We start from the raw sequence: 20,584 nt of genomic DNA on the forward strand, positions 1-20,584 counted from the left end.
CGCGGGGGTTTTTGAATTTCACATTCAGCCTCTCGCCGGGGGATGGGGGGGCTGCAGCCCCCCCAGCCCCCCCACTTCCAGCGTCCCTGACTGTAACTGAGACATGTTCCTGTATGCCCAAATTTAACTAACAAGATATTGGTCATCAAGCAGGAACTGTGTCCAACATTTATATCCCCTCGGGAACATGTTGCATTTACAGTCGCTCAATCTGCTTCTATTTTTACCGATATATAAAGGAGAAGTATTCCACCACATATCAGATGTAACTTTAGGACTGACTGTTGAGGATGTGTGTGTCTCTGTGTGCATGTATTTTGCCCCTGTAATGCATGGGTGTGACAGTTTGGCCTGTGACACAGACTGACCACCTTGAAACAGACACGCACAGTAGCCAGATGGTGTCAGACTTGGCAGACACCTTGGTCTTACTGTTCTGATTCCCTCTCTCCCCCTCTACCCAACCTAAGCTCCTGTGTCTACCACACCCAGACTTTCTTTTTCAGAATACAATGATCATCATAATTAAAGCAAGAATAAGACTGCAATGAGAAACGTGTCCAAATTCTGTTCGTATCGCTTCGTTTAAGATCCTTTTTTCATTGATTTAAACACATTTACACTATTACCTAGAGGCTTAATATCTCTACTTTCATTGTCCCCAGCCTCACTTTGATGGTTGTTGCGGATAGAAGCGTCTGGTACATGACTGAAAGTAAAGACAAATGTAATCCAGATTGTTACCACGCAAACAATCCATGACATACACACACGCCCTCCTGGGAGGATAAAAGGCTTCAGCTGGGGTGTGTGTGTGTGTGTGTGTGTGTGTGTGTGTGTGTGTGTGTGTGTGGGTGTGTGTGTGGGGGGGTGTGGGTGTGTGTGTGTGTGTGTGTGTGTGGGGGGGTGTGGGTGTGTGTGTGTGTGTGTTGTATAGTGTGTGTGTGTTGTATAGTGTGTGTGTTCTTGTATAGTGTGTACCGTTTGTATGTAAAAGTTTATAAATGTTGCCTTGACCTAGGGCTGGGCGATATATCGAATATATGCGATGTATCGCGAGATGTTCTCCAGGGGATGTATAAAATGCCCATATCGCGAACATCGAATATAAATTGGGACGCAATGTTTCTTTTTGCCGCCGCCGGCATACTCGTTGTGCTTTCACGCGACGGGGCGACAAGATCTCATACAAAGTGAACGTAGAGACGCGTATCTGCCAATCAGCGTTCAACAGCGTGGCCACTGAGTGACATGTGTAACGTAACAGCCAACCAGCGTTCAACCGTCAAACTCGGTGCAGTGCAGTCCGGGGTGAACTGCAGCACGGAGGAGAAAGTGATTGTTGCCGTTTGCGACTCCCGGAGCTCTATATATAATAATATATAATATAATATAATATAATTGGTTATATAATATCACGGATAAAAGCTCTGTGCGCCTCCTGATGGCCGTAGCGTGGGGAGCTCTCATAGGGATTGGGCTTCTCGGGGTTTGTTTAACGCACAGCGTTCCCTTCTCTCGCTATTTCCGGTGGCTCTCTAAACTCACTCCCCCCGGCCATTGCGAGTCCACGAGATTCTCATGGACGCGCGTGTGTGACGTAGTCTGGAAGGCGCGCTGCTGTAGGTGCGTGTACCTCCGACTGGTGAGTGAGAACAGCCAGAAAGAGAAAAAAGGATGGAAACTGAGGATTTGGTTTCGAAAAAGAATAGCACTGGATCCTTCGTCTGGCAGTGTATATATAATAATTATTATTCAAACTGTTAATAAATAATTAACGGTTTGAATAAATGCTGTGTTGGTAAATCTAACTTGCTGTGATTTTCCTTTTCTTATGTGCAAGTTCTAAATTGTTCCAATAGAAAGCACTGATGAGTTTAAACAATATGTTGTTTCATGTAATCTACATGCAGACTTATGTTTCAGTAATACTAGAATTATTACTGACGTAACATTATGCCAGACATGGTTGAATCGAGCATTTATGATGTGCTCTAGAGGAGATTCAAAATATATCGAGATATATATCGTGTATCGAGATATAGTAAAAAAATATCGAGATATTCATTTTGGCCCATATCGTCCAGCCCTACCTTGACCGATGGATGTCAGATTTACACTCGGCTGTGGGTGTGTATTTGTTTTACAGCAAGCTCAGCAGCAGAGCTGTATATTAACTATTATCGGCACCGCATAATAACATTGTGTAACTTTTAAAAGGAAAGGTTGGTGCCGGTAAGTGGTGAAGGCCACACACACACCCTAGGAAAGGGTGTGTGTGTGGCCTCGGTCTGGTTGGTAGCAGCCTAACCTGCCTCTAGCGTTCCTCAGCGCGGGGTCGAAGGGTACGGGATCGTTAATGTTGAACGGCTCGTTAGCTGGGCCTGCCAGCACAGGCTGCCATTTTCCGTTTGTGTACTTTCATTGTTTGTGTGTTGCAGTGTTAGGGGTGACCTTTATTATATTATGTCTATTATTTTTATATAATTAACAAATATTTGTAGATGTGTACAGCTATGGATAATTGGTATATAAGATGGAGCTATAACTGTTGTTGCCACTGTCGATCAACCTACCTATTTACCTATTTATTTTATTCATCACTCGTATGTATTAACAATATAATAAATAAGGACACGCTTACCAAAGTTACCACAATCCAAAACTATATATTTTTTTCCATTTTCTTATAAACAGACATAATTCGCACCACAACAGCTACGATGTCTGGATGTTATGATATGTACATGACCGTTAACACAGACCGCAAGCATATTTACAGAGAGCAAGGGAATAACATGCACAATAACAATGGGAAATGCTCCCGGGTCTCTCAAGATGTGTATCGTCTACGTAGTTAGCATGCTAGCAGGGCATGCCTCCAAGCAGTCTTTTAACACCCTCCATCTTGTTTGTGTTCCCCTAGCAACGGTCTCCGGGCAAGCTGCTGTTTGACCTGGTGGCCAACCACCTCAACCTGGTGGAGGGGGACTACTTTGGGCTGGAGTACCAAGATCACCGCAAGATGACCGTGAGTCAGAGAGACGGCACACCGCTCACACACACACACACTGACACGCTCACATACATTCTCATTCGCACACAGACATTCAGGCACTCAATCGCTCACTCAATCGCGCACATATACACACATTCACTTCCTCACAACACTCAATCACTCACGCACTGGTGCACACAAAGATTCACTCCCTCGAGTCATGCACACACACACACACACACACACACACACACACACACACACACACACACACACACACACACACACACACACACACACACACCCATTGAACTCGGGAGATGCAACGGAGTGGTATACATGCGTTATTAATGAATAATGGCATTGTCCACATGCATGCACACACACACTCAAGATGGCATGGAAGAGGACATACCACTCATGTTTGTGTTTTGCCCAACAACAAAATATCACATCAAACATTTGCATTAAACAGCACACACAGGATGTTCGTCCAAGGAAAAGACACATTGACTTAATTGTTGTTCACAATATATAACACATACCTACACTTAAAAAGTATAAAGCCCTCAACATAATATGTCTGAGAAGGTATCTCACCCTTTTCCCGTCAGCAACTGAACGTTTTGGCATTCGTGTTCAACGATAGTTGTAATCAGAAAGTATTTACCTTAATGCTCTAACCACAACGCCTTGGATGTCTTGGATATAATTCATCATTGTTATTAGTATGGATGCACCGATATGAAAATTTTGCCGATACAGATATCCAATATTAATTTTGCTGTTTTGGCCGATAACCGATATTAACCGATAGCGATATATGTTTTTTAAAAAAGGTTTCTGAGATGATACAATTTTGTACAGACTGAAAATCATGCAAACTGAATTTTTGAATGTCTTCCTTTATTTTCAGAACGCATTTAACTTAACATGGTTACAGGGCTACCATAAAACATAAGTAACCAACCTTTACCAACCAACCTATACTCTAGGGCCTATAGCATATAAACACGTTGTCTGATTACAGTTTATTTCATTTTTCACAATTTACCAGCTCTCGTTTTGAAGAATATTCACCGCGCCATTCGTTTCAATGGAAATTGCGACGGTCTATCTATACTTTCAACATAAAGTGTACATATTTATTATTCGAAATTCGTCCCAGCCTTTATATCACAGATACTTTAGGGTCTGTAGCATTAACCACATTGTCTGATTAGTTTAATTCATTTTTCACAATTTACTAGCTCTTGTTTTGAAGAATAAGTACCGCGCCATTCGTTTCAATGGGAATCGCGAGGGTCTATACTTTCAACATAAAGTGTACATATTTATTAGGGGTGTGCATTGGCACTGCCCTCACGATTCAATTCGATTACGATTCACCAGGCAACGATTCGATTCAATTCGATTCTATGATGCATTGCGATGCATCAAAATTCTACTGCACACAAAAAGGCAAATTTTTTCACCTTCCACTCCCAAACCTACTGCAATTAAATGCAAGGCTTTGTCCTTTCTGACATTGTCCTTATAAAATGGAATATATATTTCATAATTTATTTTATGTTGCTCCACTTCGACAATCAGTCTCTCGTCGTCCATGTTGCCGACCCTCTGAGACCCTTTGATTGACCTCCTGCTGACCTGGTGCCACCGGTCATGACGTTATGTTGATGTGAAGTTGTGATAGGCTACATGAGCTGAGTATTGTGTTTTATTTAGAAAATTGACCGGATGCTCTATGGCTTTTAGTTTTTCACTTCCTGCCCGGCTCGATCTGCTCTGTTGAAATTGACGCGGTTCAGAAACGGCTCGCGTCAAAAATAGAAGTGCTATGGAATGGTAGTGCTGCGGCGCGGCGCGCGGCTTCTGGGACGCTGCTGAGCCGGTGGAAATGGTTTCATTGATTAGAGTGGCAGCGATCAGCAGCGGTGACCGCGGCACAGCCGTTCCGCGGCGCTTACGTCCCCGGTGGAAATCACGCCTCGTTTCCACATACGTATGTTTTTCGTATCCGTGCTTCCGTAAATTTACGGAAGGAGTCGCTAGTGTTTTACGTACGGGCATGAATTTATTTACGGACAAAAGATGTTAGGAGGAAACCGATGGATTGCTTACTCCGGGTAGGAAATGAGTCCTTAGCCCAAGTGAAGGAGTTCAAGTACCTCGGGGTCTTGTTCGCGAGTGAGGGTAGGCCTACTATGGAGCGTGAGATTGGCCGGAGAATCGGAGCAGCGGGGGCGGTATTGCGTTCGCTTTACCGCACCGTTGTAACGAAACGAGAGCTGAGCCGCAAGGCAAAGCTCTCGATCTACCGGTCGATCTTCGTTCCTATCCTCACCTATGGTCATGAGGGCTGGGTGATGACCGAAAGGACGAGATCGCGGGTACAAGCGGCCGAGATGAGTTTTCTCAGAAGGGTGGCTGGCGCCTCCCTTAGGGATAGGGTGAGAAGCTCAGCCATCCGTGAGGAACTCGGATTAGAGCCGCTGCTCCTTTACTTAGAAAGGAGTCAGCTGAGGTGGTTCGGGCATCTGGTAAGGATGCCCACTGGGCGCCTTCCTTGGGAGGTGTTTCAGGCACGTCCAGTGGGGAGGAGACCTCGGGGAAGACCCAGGACTAGGTGGAGAGATTATATCTCAACACTGGCATGGGAACGCCTCGGGATCCCCCCGTCAGAGTTGGTCAATGTGGCCCAGGAAAGGGAAGTCTGGGGCCCCCTGCTTGAGCTGCTCCCCCCGCGACCCGACCCCGGATAAGCGGGCGAAAATGAGATGAGACAAAAGATGTGGGAGCGTATGATAATGGCCGTTTTTAGGAGACCGGTACTGTGGAACATGAGGATCGACATATACAGAGATAAAAACAAAACCAACCAGGCTTGGAAAGAGATCGGTGAGGAGTTTGGCCTGCCAGGTACTTACAAGTATTGTGAAAAACATAAAAACTTTCATACGGTATCTCCGTAAAACGACGGCGAAAGTTAAATTTTTTGAACGTATATTTCGGACATACCGGACAGAAATTTTACGGAGGGGAGGAGTCTCGGAGGAAAAACGGACATTACGGAGAATCACATAGGAATGAATGGACTTTCGGTCGGAGAAGGTTGGATCGCATACGAGAATGTACGTATGTGGAAAGTGGTGTTGTTGTTGCTAGCTAGCGCCGCTGTCACGTTAAAATTGTACCGGGGGCGGAAATTCTACCGGCCTACGTCATCCATAGTAATCCATTCCAAACCTGCCTGGCAACAGACGATCGCGTCGCCCGTTGCCTGGCAACGGGCGATCGCGTCGAATGACGTGGAAGGCTCTTGAACATTCGCGAACTTGTTCATTGAGCGCGACAAGACAGATAACACTTATTTTACAAATTACATTCATTAGCGTTCCTAACTTTATATTTGTAATGTATTGCACATTGTATTTATCTATTTCCCTACACAGTAATAGCTAAATGTTATGGGGATAACGTGAATAATAATAATAAAAAACATTTGCCAGTTAGTAAATTCCTGCTCACCTATCTACCCATCATTCTATCTATTATCTATCTATCTATGTATTACCTATAATCTATTCTCTAAATTTAATTAAGGAAATTAAATTAACACAAGCTAGCTAGACTATGATACACATTAAACACTCAGTTTACTAACTAAATTCGATTAAACAATTAAATGCAATACAAATATAAAGCAAAAACAAGTGTTATCTAGCGATCCGTTATCTGTGTTATGTTATTTCGTCTTCGGCAACATGAGCGCGATTGAAACCTGCCTGGCAACGGACAAACCCTTACGTAATCTGTTGTCCGTTGCCTGGCAACGGACAACTGATGACGTAGGCCGGTACAATTTTCACCCCCGGTACAATTTTAACGTTACACCGCCGCTTAGCATGTACTTCACAACTCTATTGTCCACTCGAGGCCCAGAAATAAACAGCGACATAATCGATTATGGCACGTTGCCGCATCGATGCTGAATCGTGCATGCCCCGCATTGCGATGCATCGCCGAATTGATTATTGTTGACACCCCTAATATTTATTATTCGAAATTCGTCCCAGCCTTTATACCACAGATACTCTAGGGTCTATAGCAGGGGTCTTCAATTAAAATTGAACAAAGTCCAGTTACTAAAAATTCCTTCCAAGAAAGGTCCGAACCTACCACATCATAATAGCCTTCTTTTGTCAAATACAATCAACACGGCATATTACCTCATAATTTCAAGTGTATTTATTTTCAATTTCCAAATAGCTGACTTTTAACCATGAAAGACTAGTAAGACAAAGTAACGCATATTAGCATTTCAAGTAAACAAAACAGGTACATTAGGCCTGCAATTCAAGTAAACATAAAAAGTGCATAAGGCCTACATGTGAAGTAAGCAGAACAGCAACACTAGGCCTACACTTCAAATAAACACAAAGTGCATTAGGCCTACATTTCAAGCAAAACAGTGTCTCAAGTGGTGTTAGACCCAACAGGTCCTCACAGATCTCTTTCTTGTCTTGATTAAACAATGGCAAAACCAAAAGCTGGGCATTATCTGTTACATCTGAAGACTCATCAATGGCTAAGGATGGGGCACTGAACAGCCGCATGAAGCTGTGACAGTGCGTCATCTGATAACATTTCGGATTTTCTGGTTGTCGTTGCAGCTCACATTGGGATTTGCTTTATTTTTTCACACAATTCATCCCTTTGTTTACCTTCAAGTAACGTCTCGGCAGCGGCGTTCAAGCGCTCCTTCACAAGTTTTTTTATGTTGCCCCAAAATCCATGCAATCTTAAGTGAGCATTCACTTGCACGTTGCTGGCCTGTAAATGAGTATGTGAAGACACGCGTAGACCTCTCGTACTGAGCTCTCAGCCTGGATATTTTCCACGCTCTTACTTCTGACTTCGGGGATACTTTTCCTCGAAGGATCTGTGTTTGGATTCGTAATGCCGCATATTCCCGCTTTTTATCAGCGCCACGGTTTCAACACATAAAAGACACAACAAAGGTTTTGTACTGCCTTGCGGGAGAATGAATATGTATTGGTCAGTCCATTCATCTTTAAAATGTCTGTTTTCGGGTTCAAATTTCCTTATATTCGAGCAAGTCATTTTCTCATTCCAAATTGCTCTTCCGGTAAACAAAAAATTTGATTGGCTATTATTTGAGTGACGCTATTACGCACATGCCGTGACAGACGGAGGGAGGGGGGGTGTTCGGTGAGTGCATGATCTTCGCTCTGTGAAGATCATTGCTTTTTGCTGTTTTTATGCTGTACAACAGACTATTCTGCCTTTCAATTTGTATTTCAGTGAGAAATGATTTTACTAACATAATCATGCTTTGTATAGTGAAATCATCATTTTTATATATATATTTTTTTATTTTTAATTGGTCATGGTTCCGGATAGGAGTGTCACTTGGTCCGGACCCGGACCGCGGTCCGCCGTTTGGAGATGCCTGGTCTATAGCATATTACTGCGTTGTCTGATTACTAGGGATGGGCACGAGTAGTAAATTCCAAACTCGAGTGATCGAAGGAATTCCTCGAGGATCAATCGAGTACTCGTTTAATCAAATCTATTTTTAGAATGCAACGCATCTGCTGCAGGAATAGACCTGATGATGAACGGCAATATTACCAACCAAACATGTAATGCTTATTCACCATCAAAACAGTCAGAGTTATCAGAGTATTCATTATTCATTTTTGCAAACGTTCAAAACACATTTTCCTTACAAAAATAAATATGCGTCTCACAATTTAAATCACGTCGAACCAAGGCCTGTAACAGTTTAAAAAAAACAAAAACGAAACAAGTAGCGTAACCATTGCAAATAATTTAAAGCTGCAAATAAAACGGCAGCAAATGGACTATGGAAATACTCAGCATTGTGATCTTCTCTACACGGCCGGGATTTCAGCTGCGTCTTGCGTGAAAATAGCCGACACACTTGGTTGCTGCGGGTCTGCTTTCCCGAACTCACCGTTGTGTTTCAGGAGCATATGTTGCCGCATAGTACTTTCTGGTAGCTCGATTTCGCTTGGCATATTTTACATTTCACCTTATGATCTCCTATTTCTTTAAAGTATTTCAATTCTTCGCTGCGCTTTGCTTTAACCGCCATCTCTTAACTTTTTGAATTCTGGCGTGCCTGCACACGGCACGGAACGCGCCACACAGAAATGGATACATTTCATTTGCTTTGTGCCCACGGCATGCGTTAGTGGCGCCGACAGAAAATTGATACATTTGCTTCAGAAAACTTTGTGTGTGTATATGCAAACTCGAGTTTGCCTGTACACCAACCAAGTTCATTTGTAACAAGGAGTACTTGTGTAATCGATTCCTCACGCCCATCCCTACTGATTACAATTTAATTCATTTTCCACAATTTACCAGTTTTTTGTTTTTTTTGGAAGAATAATCACAGCGGCATTCATTTCAATTGGAATCGCGACGGTCTATACTTTTAGCCTTTATGCCACAGATACTATAGGGTCTATAGCATATTACCGCGTTTTCTGATCACAATTTTATGTAACAGTAAGATGACAACATCGCTAATTTACTCCGCAACTGCAAATTAACCACACGGATATAACCATGGCAACCGGTCAAACAAATTTTATTTTGCGATCATTCTGCGTGTGCATCCGCTGTGTTGATAAACAAATAATCCCCCTATACACATGGCCAAATCCCCCTCCCCCTCCTTCTCCCTCTCCCGACACACAAACATCAACTAGAGGATATACATCGGTTGTGGATATCGGCCCAATTTTTCTCATCGGACCGATAACGGTATGTTAAAAAATGACGCTCTTCGGCCGATACCGATATTAATGCCGATACATCGTGCATCCCTAGTTATTAGTCAAATGTTTGACGCTCGTATTTAATGGCCTGATATTCCTACGTCAGTGGGAAGTGAAAAAACGTCCGGTCGGCCTATTAAACAGAATGCCCTGCCCCTTCAAGCTGTTTTAATATCCAAAGAAAAAATACGTTGTGTTAACGTTCTCTTTCCCTCTCCCAGGTATGGCTGGACCTGCTGAAGCCAATCCTCAAACAGATAAGGAGTAAGCTCACAACCTCCTCATTCAATATGTGTCTTGCCGTTCTGTACCTTCTAGATGGAAACCTTTTGAGTGACATGCATCTTTGTGATAGACACTGACTAAGACAGTGACTGAACGATGAGGGGGGACTTTTGACCTTGAAACTAAAATATGTGACAAACTGTAACAGATGCAGAGTCTCTCAATCCAGACTCTCATCACACCTCACCTCCTCTCCTCTCCTTTCCTCTTCTCTCTATCTTTCTTTCTTTCTTTCTTTTCTTATTTTTTTTCTCTTTTCTATTTTTTTTCTCTCTCTGTCTGTCTCTTTTCTTTTACTCTGTGTCTTCATCTCTCTCTCTCCCCACCCTTAATCTCTGTCTATCTCTCTCTATCTGTCTCTGACTCTCTCTGTCTCTCTCTCTCCCCACACTTAGGCTGTTTCCCAAAGTGAAGGCTGCAGCCTTGCTAGAACACTTCCTTGCGAGTCGCGTCCTATGGCGATGGAGCTAGAGTTCTGGTTAGAGTTCTGGTTAGAGTGCTGCCTGGCGTTTGTAGCGTTCAGAGTTTGGAACGACTCGCTAGTGTGGAAGCGCTTCCGCTTTTTAATATTGCTCCAGTGGTAAATATTTGTATATTTTATATGTTTAAATTGTAATTGGCGACAGTAGTTTGTTCAAACACCAACTACTTACATATTAAAACAAATCAATCCATGCAAAATATAGCCTATCATTACGTTGCGAAAACGTTTGAAAAAGGTAATATTTTTGCATTTACATGATTGATCTATAAAAAGAAATACGGCACATAATATTTCTGAAAACGTTCAAATAACTTCACTTGTGTAAAGCAATGTGTGTTGCTTTCCATACGCTATTTTTAAATACCACACGCAGCGCGTGAACGCAAAGAATTGTGGGTATTTTGGCTCGTTGAGGATCCATTGATGCATCCTTGAAAAATCTCTGAATTCTCAAAAATAAAGGGCGCAAATTTCCGAGTGTTCTTAACATGGGAACAGTGCTTGTCTGCGTTCTATGACGTAGCGTCCTTAAAAGGGCGGCCGTTGAGCATTCACATTGGGAAACAGCCCTAATCTCTGTCTGTCTCTATCTCTCTCTGTCTCTCTCTATCTTTCTCTGGCTCTCTCTCTCCCCACCCTTAATCACTGTCTGTCGCTCCCTCTCAGGGCCTAAAAACACCATCCTCCGCTTCGTGGTGAAGTTCTTCCCTCCTGACCACACCCAGCTCATGGAGGAGCTGACGAGGTAGGTTCACAACAACCAACCATGCCCGCCCTGTTCATGTCTGTTTCTCACTTTAAGAAAAGCAGGCCAACAGAACCACGCAGACAACCTGTCCAAATCCCACTCCTCAAATATCGAACAACATCACGTTGTACTTTTGTACGCTCTCCTTTGTTTCGTCCTTTGTGCTTTTATTGGTCGGTAGTCGATGGGCCGTGTGTGTTTGTGTTTACGAGCCGTCGGTAGCGACACTCTCACAGCGCACATTTAAGGAAGTCTTGTTCGGGAGAAACAAGCGGTTAGTGAAAAACATTGCTGTCCGTGTTCTGCTGAAGGTCGTGGCATTGGTGTCTCCCCGGTCACCTCCTTATCCACATGTCTTCTGACAGCCCTAATAAAAGTGCTATGCTTTATGGATTATGGAAATTCCAGCATGACTAGGTTTCCAAACGGCGCACACAACATATCAATAACAACAAAATAAAAAACAAATCACAGCAACCCAAAATAAACAAAATTTAAATATTTTAATAAAGAAAAGCATTGCCCAATGAACAAAAGTTTGCACAACAGATTGTATTTTCCGTGGATGTTGTTGGAGTAGAGCTCTGTATATCTGTCTCTCTCTCTATGTCTGTCTCTGTATAGCTCTCTCTCCATCCCTGTCTGTCTGTCTCTGTATGTCTGTCTCTGTCTGTCTATCTCTATGTATGTCTCTCTGTCTAGCTCTGTCTCTCTCTCTCTCCATCCCTGTCTGTCTGTCTGTGTCTATCCGTCCCTGTCTGTCTCTCCATCCCTGTCTGTCTGTCTCTGTCTATCCATCCCTGTCTGTCCGTCTGTCTGTCTGTCTGTCTGTCTGTCTGTCTGTCTGTCTGTCTGTCTGTCTGTCTGTCTGTCTGTCTGTCTGTCTGTCCCTGTCTGTCCCTGTCTGTCCCTGTCTGTCTATCTCTGTCTGTCTATCCATCTCTGTCTATCCATCTGTCCCTGTCTGTCTGTCTCTGTCTATCCATCCCTGTCTGTTTCTCCATACCTGTCTCTCTGTCTATCCGTCCCTGTCTGTCTTTCTCTGTCTATCATCCCTGTCTGTCTGTGTCTGTCTATCCATCCCTGTCTGTCTGTCTGTCTCTGTCTATCCATCCCTGTCTGTCTGTCTGTCTCTGTCTATCCATCCCTGTCTGTCTGTCTGTCTCTGTCCATCCCTGTCTGTCTGTCTGTCTCTGTCTATCCATCCCTGTCTGTCTAGCTCTGTCTTTCTAGCTCTAGCTCTCTTTCCATCCCTCCATCTCTCTCTCTCTCTCGCTCTATTTCCATCCATCCCTCCCTGTCAGTCAGTATGTCGGAGGCTCCCGCTGACAGGCAGGGCTAAACAGGAAGTTGGCACCGAGCCCGACTTCCTCTTTGTTTGCTGTTGAGTTATTCTGTGGCACAGTGTTTCCACCGGGCGGCCCACAGAGACATAGACACCAGCACAGAGAGCTGACGTGTTTATGACATTTACCCCAATGCAAAGTAAGGCACTCGGTAAAAGGGAATTACGAAGTATTAAATAATGATAGTGATAAATAACAAACGAATTGGAGCAAGAATACACTGTTTAAAACAAAAAATAAAAATGAAAGGCTAATGTATGCCAGGCAGCCTTTTCCCACATGAAGATTATTAAGTACAAATACCATTCCACCATCATTGCTGGTCATTTGGAAGCCTGCTTGAGACTACCTACCAGCAGCTGCTCTCCGGACTCTGCAACCCTGGCTGACTCCATTCAGAGCAAGTCATCAGAATATGTACTCAGTATATAAATAAATATATGTTTAGCATTTATTTTATTTTAATGCAGGTAGATCATTTTGACCTGCTCATTTTGAATTTAGTTCGCAAGCTGAAAAAGTGTGGGCACACTTGGTTTAAAGGATGGACGGGCATCATGGCTGGATCAGTGGAGTAGCAGGGAGACGGTATAGTCATAGATCAATAGATCTACATCACACGGATGTCCACTTAGGAAGTGCAGACGCCAGAGAGGTCTATTTTCAACCCAATTTACTGTTGTGTACGTTGAGAACAATGGCAGCTCAACACTCTTTTTCCAAAGACACAACAACATACACCCCTGAAGATAATTCAGCTAACAGCCACTGGCACCACTGAATAATTTAAACACGCATGCTATTCCAAACCTGGTTCCTGATTGGGTGGTGTGAATCCACTTGTGTTAAAGATAAGGTCTCACTAACTGCGTTGGAGAGAGGAGAGACAATTATTATTACAAAAAATGGTGTGTGTGTGTGTGTGTGTGTGTGTGTGTGTGTGTGTGTGTGTGTGTGTGTGTGTGTGTGTGTGTGTGTGTGTGTGTGTGTGTGTGTGTGTGTGTGTGTGTGTGTGTGTGTGTGTGTGTGGCCAGGGATGCAGCTGTGAACACAGTCTAGGCACCTATTGTATTAAACATTGCAAAGCCAAGCACCACAATATGTCAGCGTCCTCCCCAACAGCAAGAGGCCAATTAGAGCAGGAGGAGGGGGGATTTGCAGTTAAAATAATGCTAACATATACACTTGAACTTTCTACTTGGAGTTCAAACGGGTTGCCAGGTTGAGAACAGCGAACACACGAGTGCAAAACTAGCGGAGTGCGCCATTGTATTTTAAGACCAGTGCAGTTATTCCATTTTTTCCAATGACGAATACTACGATGTAAGATGATCAGCCAATGAATATGTTTGCAGATGAAGGAATACTGCGTTTGTCTGCCAACCTGCAGTACTTGGAGAATAGTGAATCATAACACACAGAATCAGGGCCAGCGGTAGCCAGGGGCAAGGGTGGGCTCAGGGGCAAAATATGCGCCCTGCCCACCCAAACAAAATTGAAGAAAATGTTTTTTTTTTTTTTTTGTCCAGACCCACTATCGGACGGACCTGTCCGTTCGCTGTCCAAGAAAATGTCAAATAGAATTCAGCAAATTAATTAATACTTTAGAATATACCATTACCATGCATGCTCTCCCCCCCCCCCCACCACCCCACCCCCTATCCTCACTCACTCACTCACTCACTCACTCACTCACTCACTCACTCACTCACTCACTCACTCACTCACACATACACATACACATATGCACAGAAATGATAATGGAATGACACCCCCTATCCTCCCGTGAACTTTGTCTCTGGATCAGAACTCATCGTGGTCGTCTCCACGGCAACAGTCGTGTCCTCGTCACCAGCATCAGACGAGAGAGACACGGTTGAGTCTGGGTGGAGATGGAGTCCTTGGGCTCACACACACACACACAAGACACATAACACACACACCCCCTGGACTCAACGCCTTCTGGACTCCCTCCCCCTCTCTCCGTCCCTCGTTACAGTACAGTATGCCGCGAGTGATACGACGCCCCCGCTGGCTGCGTCCTCCCCCCGGTGTCTGAGCTGTGACACCTCCCCTCCCCGACAACCTTCCCCCCTCCCACATGTGTTTGTGATGTTTTTGATATGTTGCTTATGTGCAGAGGTGTTTTTTGCTAATCCCTACACTGTGCCCCCCTTAGAGGAGCCTAGTTTGGGAATTACCTTTCCCCCCCCCCCCTGTTTACCCTCTTGTTTTCCTTTTCTTATCTAATAATGAGGGAGCGCATGCGCCCCAACAGTCTCTCCGTCCTGTCTCCCCACACTGTCTTTTATGTTTCTTGGACAGGATGTAACTGGTAATGTCGTTGCTCTGTACTTTTGACATGTGCAATGACAATAAAGTCTCTATTATATTCTAATTGGGTGGGCAGGACAGCCTGCCTCCAAGTTACCCACCCACAGTTACCCACCCAAGTTACCCACCCACAGGTTATTTGTATTTATTTTTTACATAAATTAGAATTTTTTCGCCTTACAATTTTACTACTTTTGTCTGGAAAATTCCTTATCAGTATTTCTGCCGGCAGAATTGGATTTTCAATTCAGAGATACTGTGACATTTCATCAAGTTCTGGGGTGTCTTTGTGAAGTTGTTATGCAATTTATTCTGTATATTTTATCGATATTCTTTTCTAAGAATTTGAAAATTAAATCTATGTAGCTTTTCATAGAAGGTGGCAGATGGTTGAAAGGTTGATGTGGAAAGCTGCTGGTAGCAGTGCTATCATGGTAACCCCCCCCCCCCCCCATAATGCAGTGGTGTGTCTAGAAGCTTTCATTACAGTAAATGTGCCCAAAAGCAGGCACAGAGATAGAAAAAAAGATTTGCTCGCGCGCGAAGCGTCACAGGTTTCGCTGCCCACCTATTAGTTCTATCTGCCCACACTAATCTTACTGCCTAGAACCGGCCCTGCAAAGAATCATAACTAAATCCAATTAACTGACCTAAAAAGGAAAATTCTACTGAGTACATACTGGCTGTAGCATTGTTCCTTTTTATAATTCAGTTGATTCGATATTTGTTACATATTGTACCCTTTTTAAACAAATAACTATTTCAAATAGTTCAAAATATATCTACATTAATGACATACAAACCAAAGGCACGTTTGTCTGTATGGGAAAGTGTGTGTGTGCCCGAGTGTGTTCCCGTGTGTGGGCACGTGCGTGTGTGCATTGAATCATCATTGATTAGTTATCACCGTGGTAGCAGACTGGGATGACTGGGACATTCCTCCACCTGAAGACAAGCGCCGTCTTGGTGTGGAATCTCCTCTGAGGGGGGTTCATTCTTCGTCTCAGTGACCGTGTCTCTTCATGTGGTGGGCGGGTGGGTTTTCATGGGCCCATATGTGCACGTGAATCCCACTGCGTACGAGTGCCAGCTGGTTGGGAGTTAATGAAAGGCGCTGGGTACATCGTACATTGCTAAGCCTATGTGTAGACTATGCATTAACCTCGTGACCTCTCACCTCAACTGTCTGACATGATAACGCTCTCATTGTCTGTTATTTTCCCTCTCTATTGGACTTTCTGGATGCTCTCTCTCTCAAATTCAAAGTGCTTTATTAGCATGACAGTATTTGAATACAGCATTGCCAAAGCATATTCAAATTACACAAGAATAATTGTACAAATAACACATAATAATTATAACAATAATAATAACAACAATAACAAGTCAGACTGAATTTCTCAGGTTATGACATTTCAGGACATATTGTGCTGCCAGGGCAGCAGAAGGACCTTCACCAAGAAGAATTGCAATTTTGTCCTTATGTTCCATGTCTGAAAAATCCGGAATATAGGTTTGTAATTTGGTGAAGTATATCTGTCTTAAAATGTCATTTTTTACAATGTAAAAAGAAGTGCTCCTCTGTCTCAACCTTCTCTGCCTGAAAGTGACCACACATTCTGTGTTCCCTCAGCAGCCAGGTCTTTCTGTGTCTGCCTGTTTCCACTGCAAGACTGTGGTCACTGAGCCTGCACTTGGTCAGGCTTTGTCTCTGCTTCACATCTCTGACAGAGAGGAGTTGTAGAACAAATTTGTAATTTCTCTTTAGGATCAGACAGGAATTCATTCTACTTTGGTTTTAAGTTTGGTTTGTCCAATGTTCCAAATAGTCTTCTTGTGCTTGATTAATTATTTTGTTGACTCTAATTGGTGTCTGGGAAGCAGTGCTGGACTGATCTTGATGTGTGTTAATAAGCCTCAGCACCAGCTGGCACAGGGGACTCTTGTCAGGGTTCAGTTCCTGGGTTTTTAGTGTATTCTTGGGACTAGATTTTAAGAGCATCCAAAATTTTAGTGCTCGTTTTTGGATAGGTATAGCCAATGGGTAACAACCTAATTCTGCACTACATGTGTTGTTTGGTGTTTTTTTGTTTAGACTTTCAATATGGATCGGCAGAATTCAGCATGTAGGGCCTCTATTGGATGCTTATCCCATGTAGTGTAGGCATGTGGACTTAGTGGACCCCAGACCTCACTTCCATACAGCACGATAGGCTGTATTATACCGTTGAATAATTTGTTCCAGATTGAGATAGGTATGTTTATGTTGTAAAATTTAGATTTTATTGCATAAAGGGCTCTACGCACTTTTTATTTGAGTGCATTCACTGCCATGCTGAAACTTCCAGAAGCAGTAATATCCAGACCAAGGTAAGTATACTTCATTGTGTCTCCTAGGACGGTGCTTCCTAGAGTAAACACGCATTTGTTTTCCTGACATCTGGGCTTCTTTTGGAAAATCATAATTTTGGTTTAACTGTCAGGGCCCAGTTCTGGCAGAATTTTGCTAGCAGGTCCAGGCGCTGCTGTAGGCCCTGTTCAGAGGGTGACGGGAGAACCAGATCATTCTGTGCTTTGAAGGTTGAGTCCAGGAGCTGCAGACTTTTCCTACTGCACCGCTAATTTATTTATGTAGATGTTGAAAGCGTTGGACTCAAGCTGCAGCCCTGCCAATTTTTACACTGCATTTATTATTTGAGTACATTGACTTGATCACATCAAGCACTTTACCCCCTACACCACTCTCTACAAGTTTGTAGTATAATCCTGTGTGCCAAATAGTCAAATGGTTTTTTAAAGTTGACAAAGCAGGCAAATATTTTTCAATTTTTCATATTTTTTTACATGTTTGTTGATTAGAGTGTGTAGGGTGTAAATCTGATCTGTAGTACGATGGCCTGGAAGAAAGCCGATTTGGTTTCTACACAGGGTATTGGGTTTGTTAAGGAAGGTTTGAAGTCTCCCATTTAAAATGCTATTAAAAACCTTCCCCAGATTACTGTTCACACCTCTGTAATTGTTAGGGTCCAATTTTTTTCCACTTTAATGAATTGGGGTAATAATTCCTTGATTCCAGATGTCAGGAAAACAGCCAGAATATAGAACAAGGTTGAACAATTTGAGCATTGCATTCTGCATTGCAAGTATGCTATGTTTAAGCATCTCACTTCTGATGCTGTCAGGCCCACAGGCTTTATGGGACTTTAATGATTTAAGTTTTTCTGTCAGTTCTTCACTTGAGATGGGGAAGTCAAGTGGATTTTGATTGTCTTTAAATATCAGTTCTAAATTTTGCAATTTTTCTTTGATCTGGTTCCGATTACTTTCTGTTAATTTTATTTCACTGTAAAGCTTTTTGAAATGCTCTGTCCAATTATTTCCGTTTTGTATTGGTATTTATTTTGGTTATTTTATGCTCAAATTGCTCCTTTACTTAGAAAGGAGTCAGCTGAGGTGGTTCGGGCATCTGGCAAGGATGTCTACTGGGTGCCTCCCTTGGGAGGTGTTTCAGGCACGTCCAGTGGGGAGGAGACCTCGGGGAAGACCCAGGACTAGGGGGAGAGATTATATCTCAACACTGGCCTGGGAACGCCTCGGGATCCCCCCGTCAGAGCTGATCAATGTGGCCCGGGAAAGGGAAGTCTGGGGCCCCCTGCTTGAGCTGCTCCCCCCGCGACCCGACCCCGGATAAGCGGATGAGGATGAGGATGAGTTCTGGATGGCTCCAGAACTCATTTTTATTTATGGATTCTTCGATTTCATGAAGAACTTTGCTGTTATGGTGTTGTTTTTTCTTTTGATAGTTTCTTTGTATATTTTCAGGGAGGTAAAATATTGTATTCTTAGATCTGTGTTTCGAGGGTGGCGGTGCTATTGGTTTGGCTGATGTCTCAGTTCTTTCCTCATTTTTTTACATTCTGTGTCAAACCATTTCTAATTTTTTTAATCCTTTCTTTTTTCTTAAGCCAGCCTTCTTAGCCGCCTTGTAGAAAATGTTGATCACTTCTTGAACAGACATGTTGATGCTCTTTTCATCAGTACAGAACTGTTGGTTAGTAAGGTTAGTTCGTTTGTAGGTTAATTCAGGGGAGTTTAGCGCTTGTATAATTTTTTTCTGCGCTATCTGGAGCCCATCTGTAGGTTGGATTGAGTTTGTACATTTTGTCAGGTTCTTTACATGTGTTAGTAGATTGGTTGGTCATTTTCAGGAATATATTTATTTGGTTATGGTCTGAAAAAGGAGTTTGCGGCCTGACAGTGAATGCGCTGAAGTAGGAGGGGTCCATTTCAGTTATTGCACAATCCACTACACTTTTACCCAGGACTGAAGAGAACGTGAATCTCCCTAAAGAGTCCCCTGGTATCCTGCCGTGAATGTACAGACTTAAGGCTCGACAGAGGTGCATTAACTTTTTTCCACTGTTATTAACCACGCAGTCAAGGTTTCCTCGTGTGGTGGTGGTTGGTGAAAGATTCAAGGGTGACTGGCCAAAAACATGTGCACTGCCCTGAGGGTCTATGAAGTCAGGCTCAACACCAGTGCGTGCATTGAAGTCCCCACATAGTAGTACTTTTCCCTGTGCTTGAAAGTAGCTTATATCTGAGTACAAATTATTGAGGTACCGGTAGTCTTCTTCATAGTATTCTGATTCTGCTGGTGGAATGTAGGCAGCACAGAGGTAAGTTGTAGTTTCCGTGGGGCCTATATTGTGTAGTTTCAGCCAAATGTGATATTTTTCAGTTTTAACGACTGATCTATGTTCAGCCAATTCACTCTTGCACCACACCAGAATACCACCAGAATCTCTTCCACGGCGTGCCGTTCGTAGTTTTACAGATGGCACAATGATCTCATAGTAGTTTGTTGGACACATGGTAGCAACATTTTCTCGACACCAGGGGTCTCATTTATAAAACTGTGTGTGGGATCGTTACTAAAAGTGTACGTACGCCCAAAAGCCAGACTTATAAAGCCCTGCGTACGCACACCTCTAAGCAATCTTTGCTTTATAAATCACAGAGTGCCTACAAGTGTGCGCAGCTGAATCAGCTTCACGTTCCGCCCTGTACACGCCCCTTTTTAACCATAAATGGTCAATGCAAACGACCTCATGAATGCGATCTGCATATAAAACGGACTCAGATGCAAGTATTATGTCTTGTCGGAAACAATGGCAGAAGGACTGAGAACAAAAAAGCGATATTTCACGGAGGTTGAAGTGGCGACACTTGTGGGTGAGGTAGAGGCCCGAAAAGTAGTTTTGTTCGGCGGTCACGGGATTGGGATCACTAACAACAAAAAGCAGAGTGAGTGGCAACATTTGCTGCAGCAGTGAACTCTGTCAGTGGCACGGAGCGCACAGTCCCATAATTAAAAAAGAAGTGGTCTGACATAAAGGTACATATTTTTAAGTACCAATAAATCATTATGGTCCCTGAAGACCCTCTCCCTCCGAATCCTGCTATTTGCATGGTCCTCCCAGGCTCCAGCAGTGCCAGCAGTGCCATGGTGCAGTATTACGCACGGGGCTCACCACTGTATTTATAGGGTTA

The 20,584-nt window shown here is 43.4% G+C and overlaps 1 protein-coding gene across 3 annotated transcripts in view; it reads left to right on the forward strand.

Moving 5' to 3' along the window:
• Nucleotides 1-20,584, forward strand: part of LOC132456376 (FERM, ARHGEF and pleckstrin domain-containing protein 1-like) — a 122,217-nt gene that overhangs the window by 50,490 nt on the left and 51,143 nt on the right. For all 3 annotated transcript variants that reach the window (XM_060050721.1, XM_060050719.1, XM_060050720.1), the window contains exons 3-5: nucleotides 2,927-3,031; nucleotides 10,056-10,098; nucleotides 11,270-11,348. In XM_060050721.1, coding sequence (XP_059906704.1) covers nucleotides 2,927-3,031; nucleotides 10,056-10,098; nucleotides 11,270-11,348 — 227 coding nt within the window. The remainder of the gene's footprint in view (nucleotides 1-2,926; nucleotides 3,032-10,055; nucleotides 10,099-11,269; nucleotides 11,349-20,584) is intronic.

Source organism: Gadus macrocephalus, chromosome 4 (genome assembly GCF_031168955.1).
Source record: "Gadus macrocephalus chromosome 4, ASM3116895v1".
Classification (NCBI taxonomy): domain Eukaryota; kingdom Metazoa; phylum Chordata; class Actinopteri; order Gadiformes; family Gadidae; genus Gadus; species Gadus macrocephalus.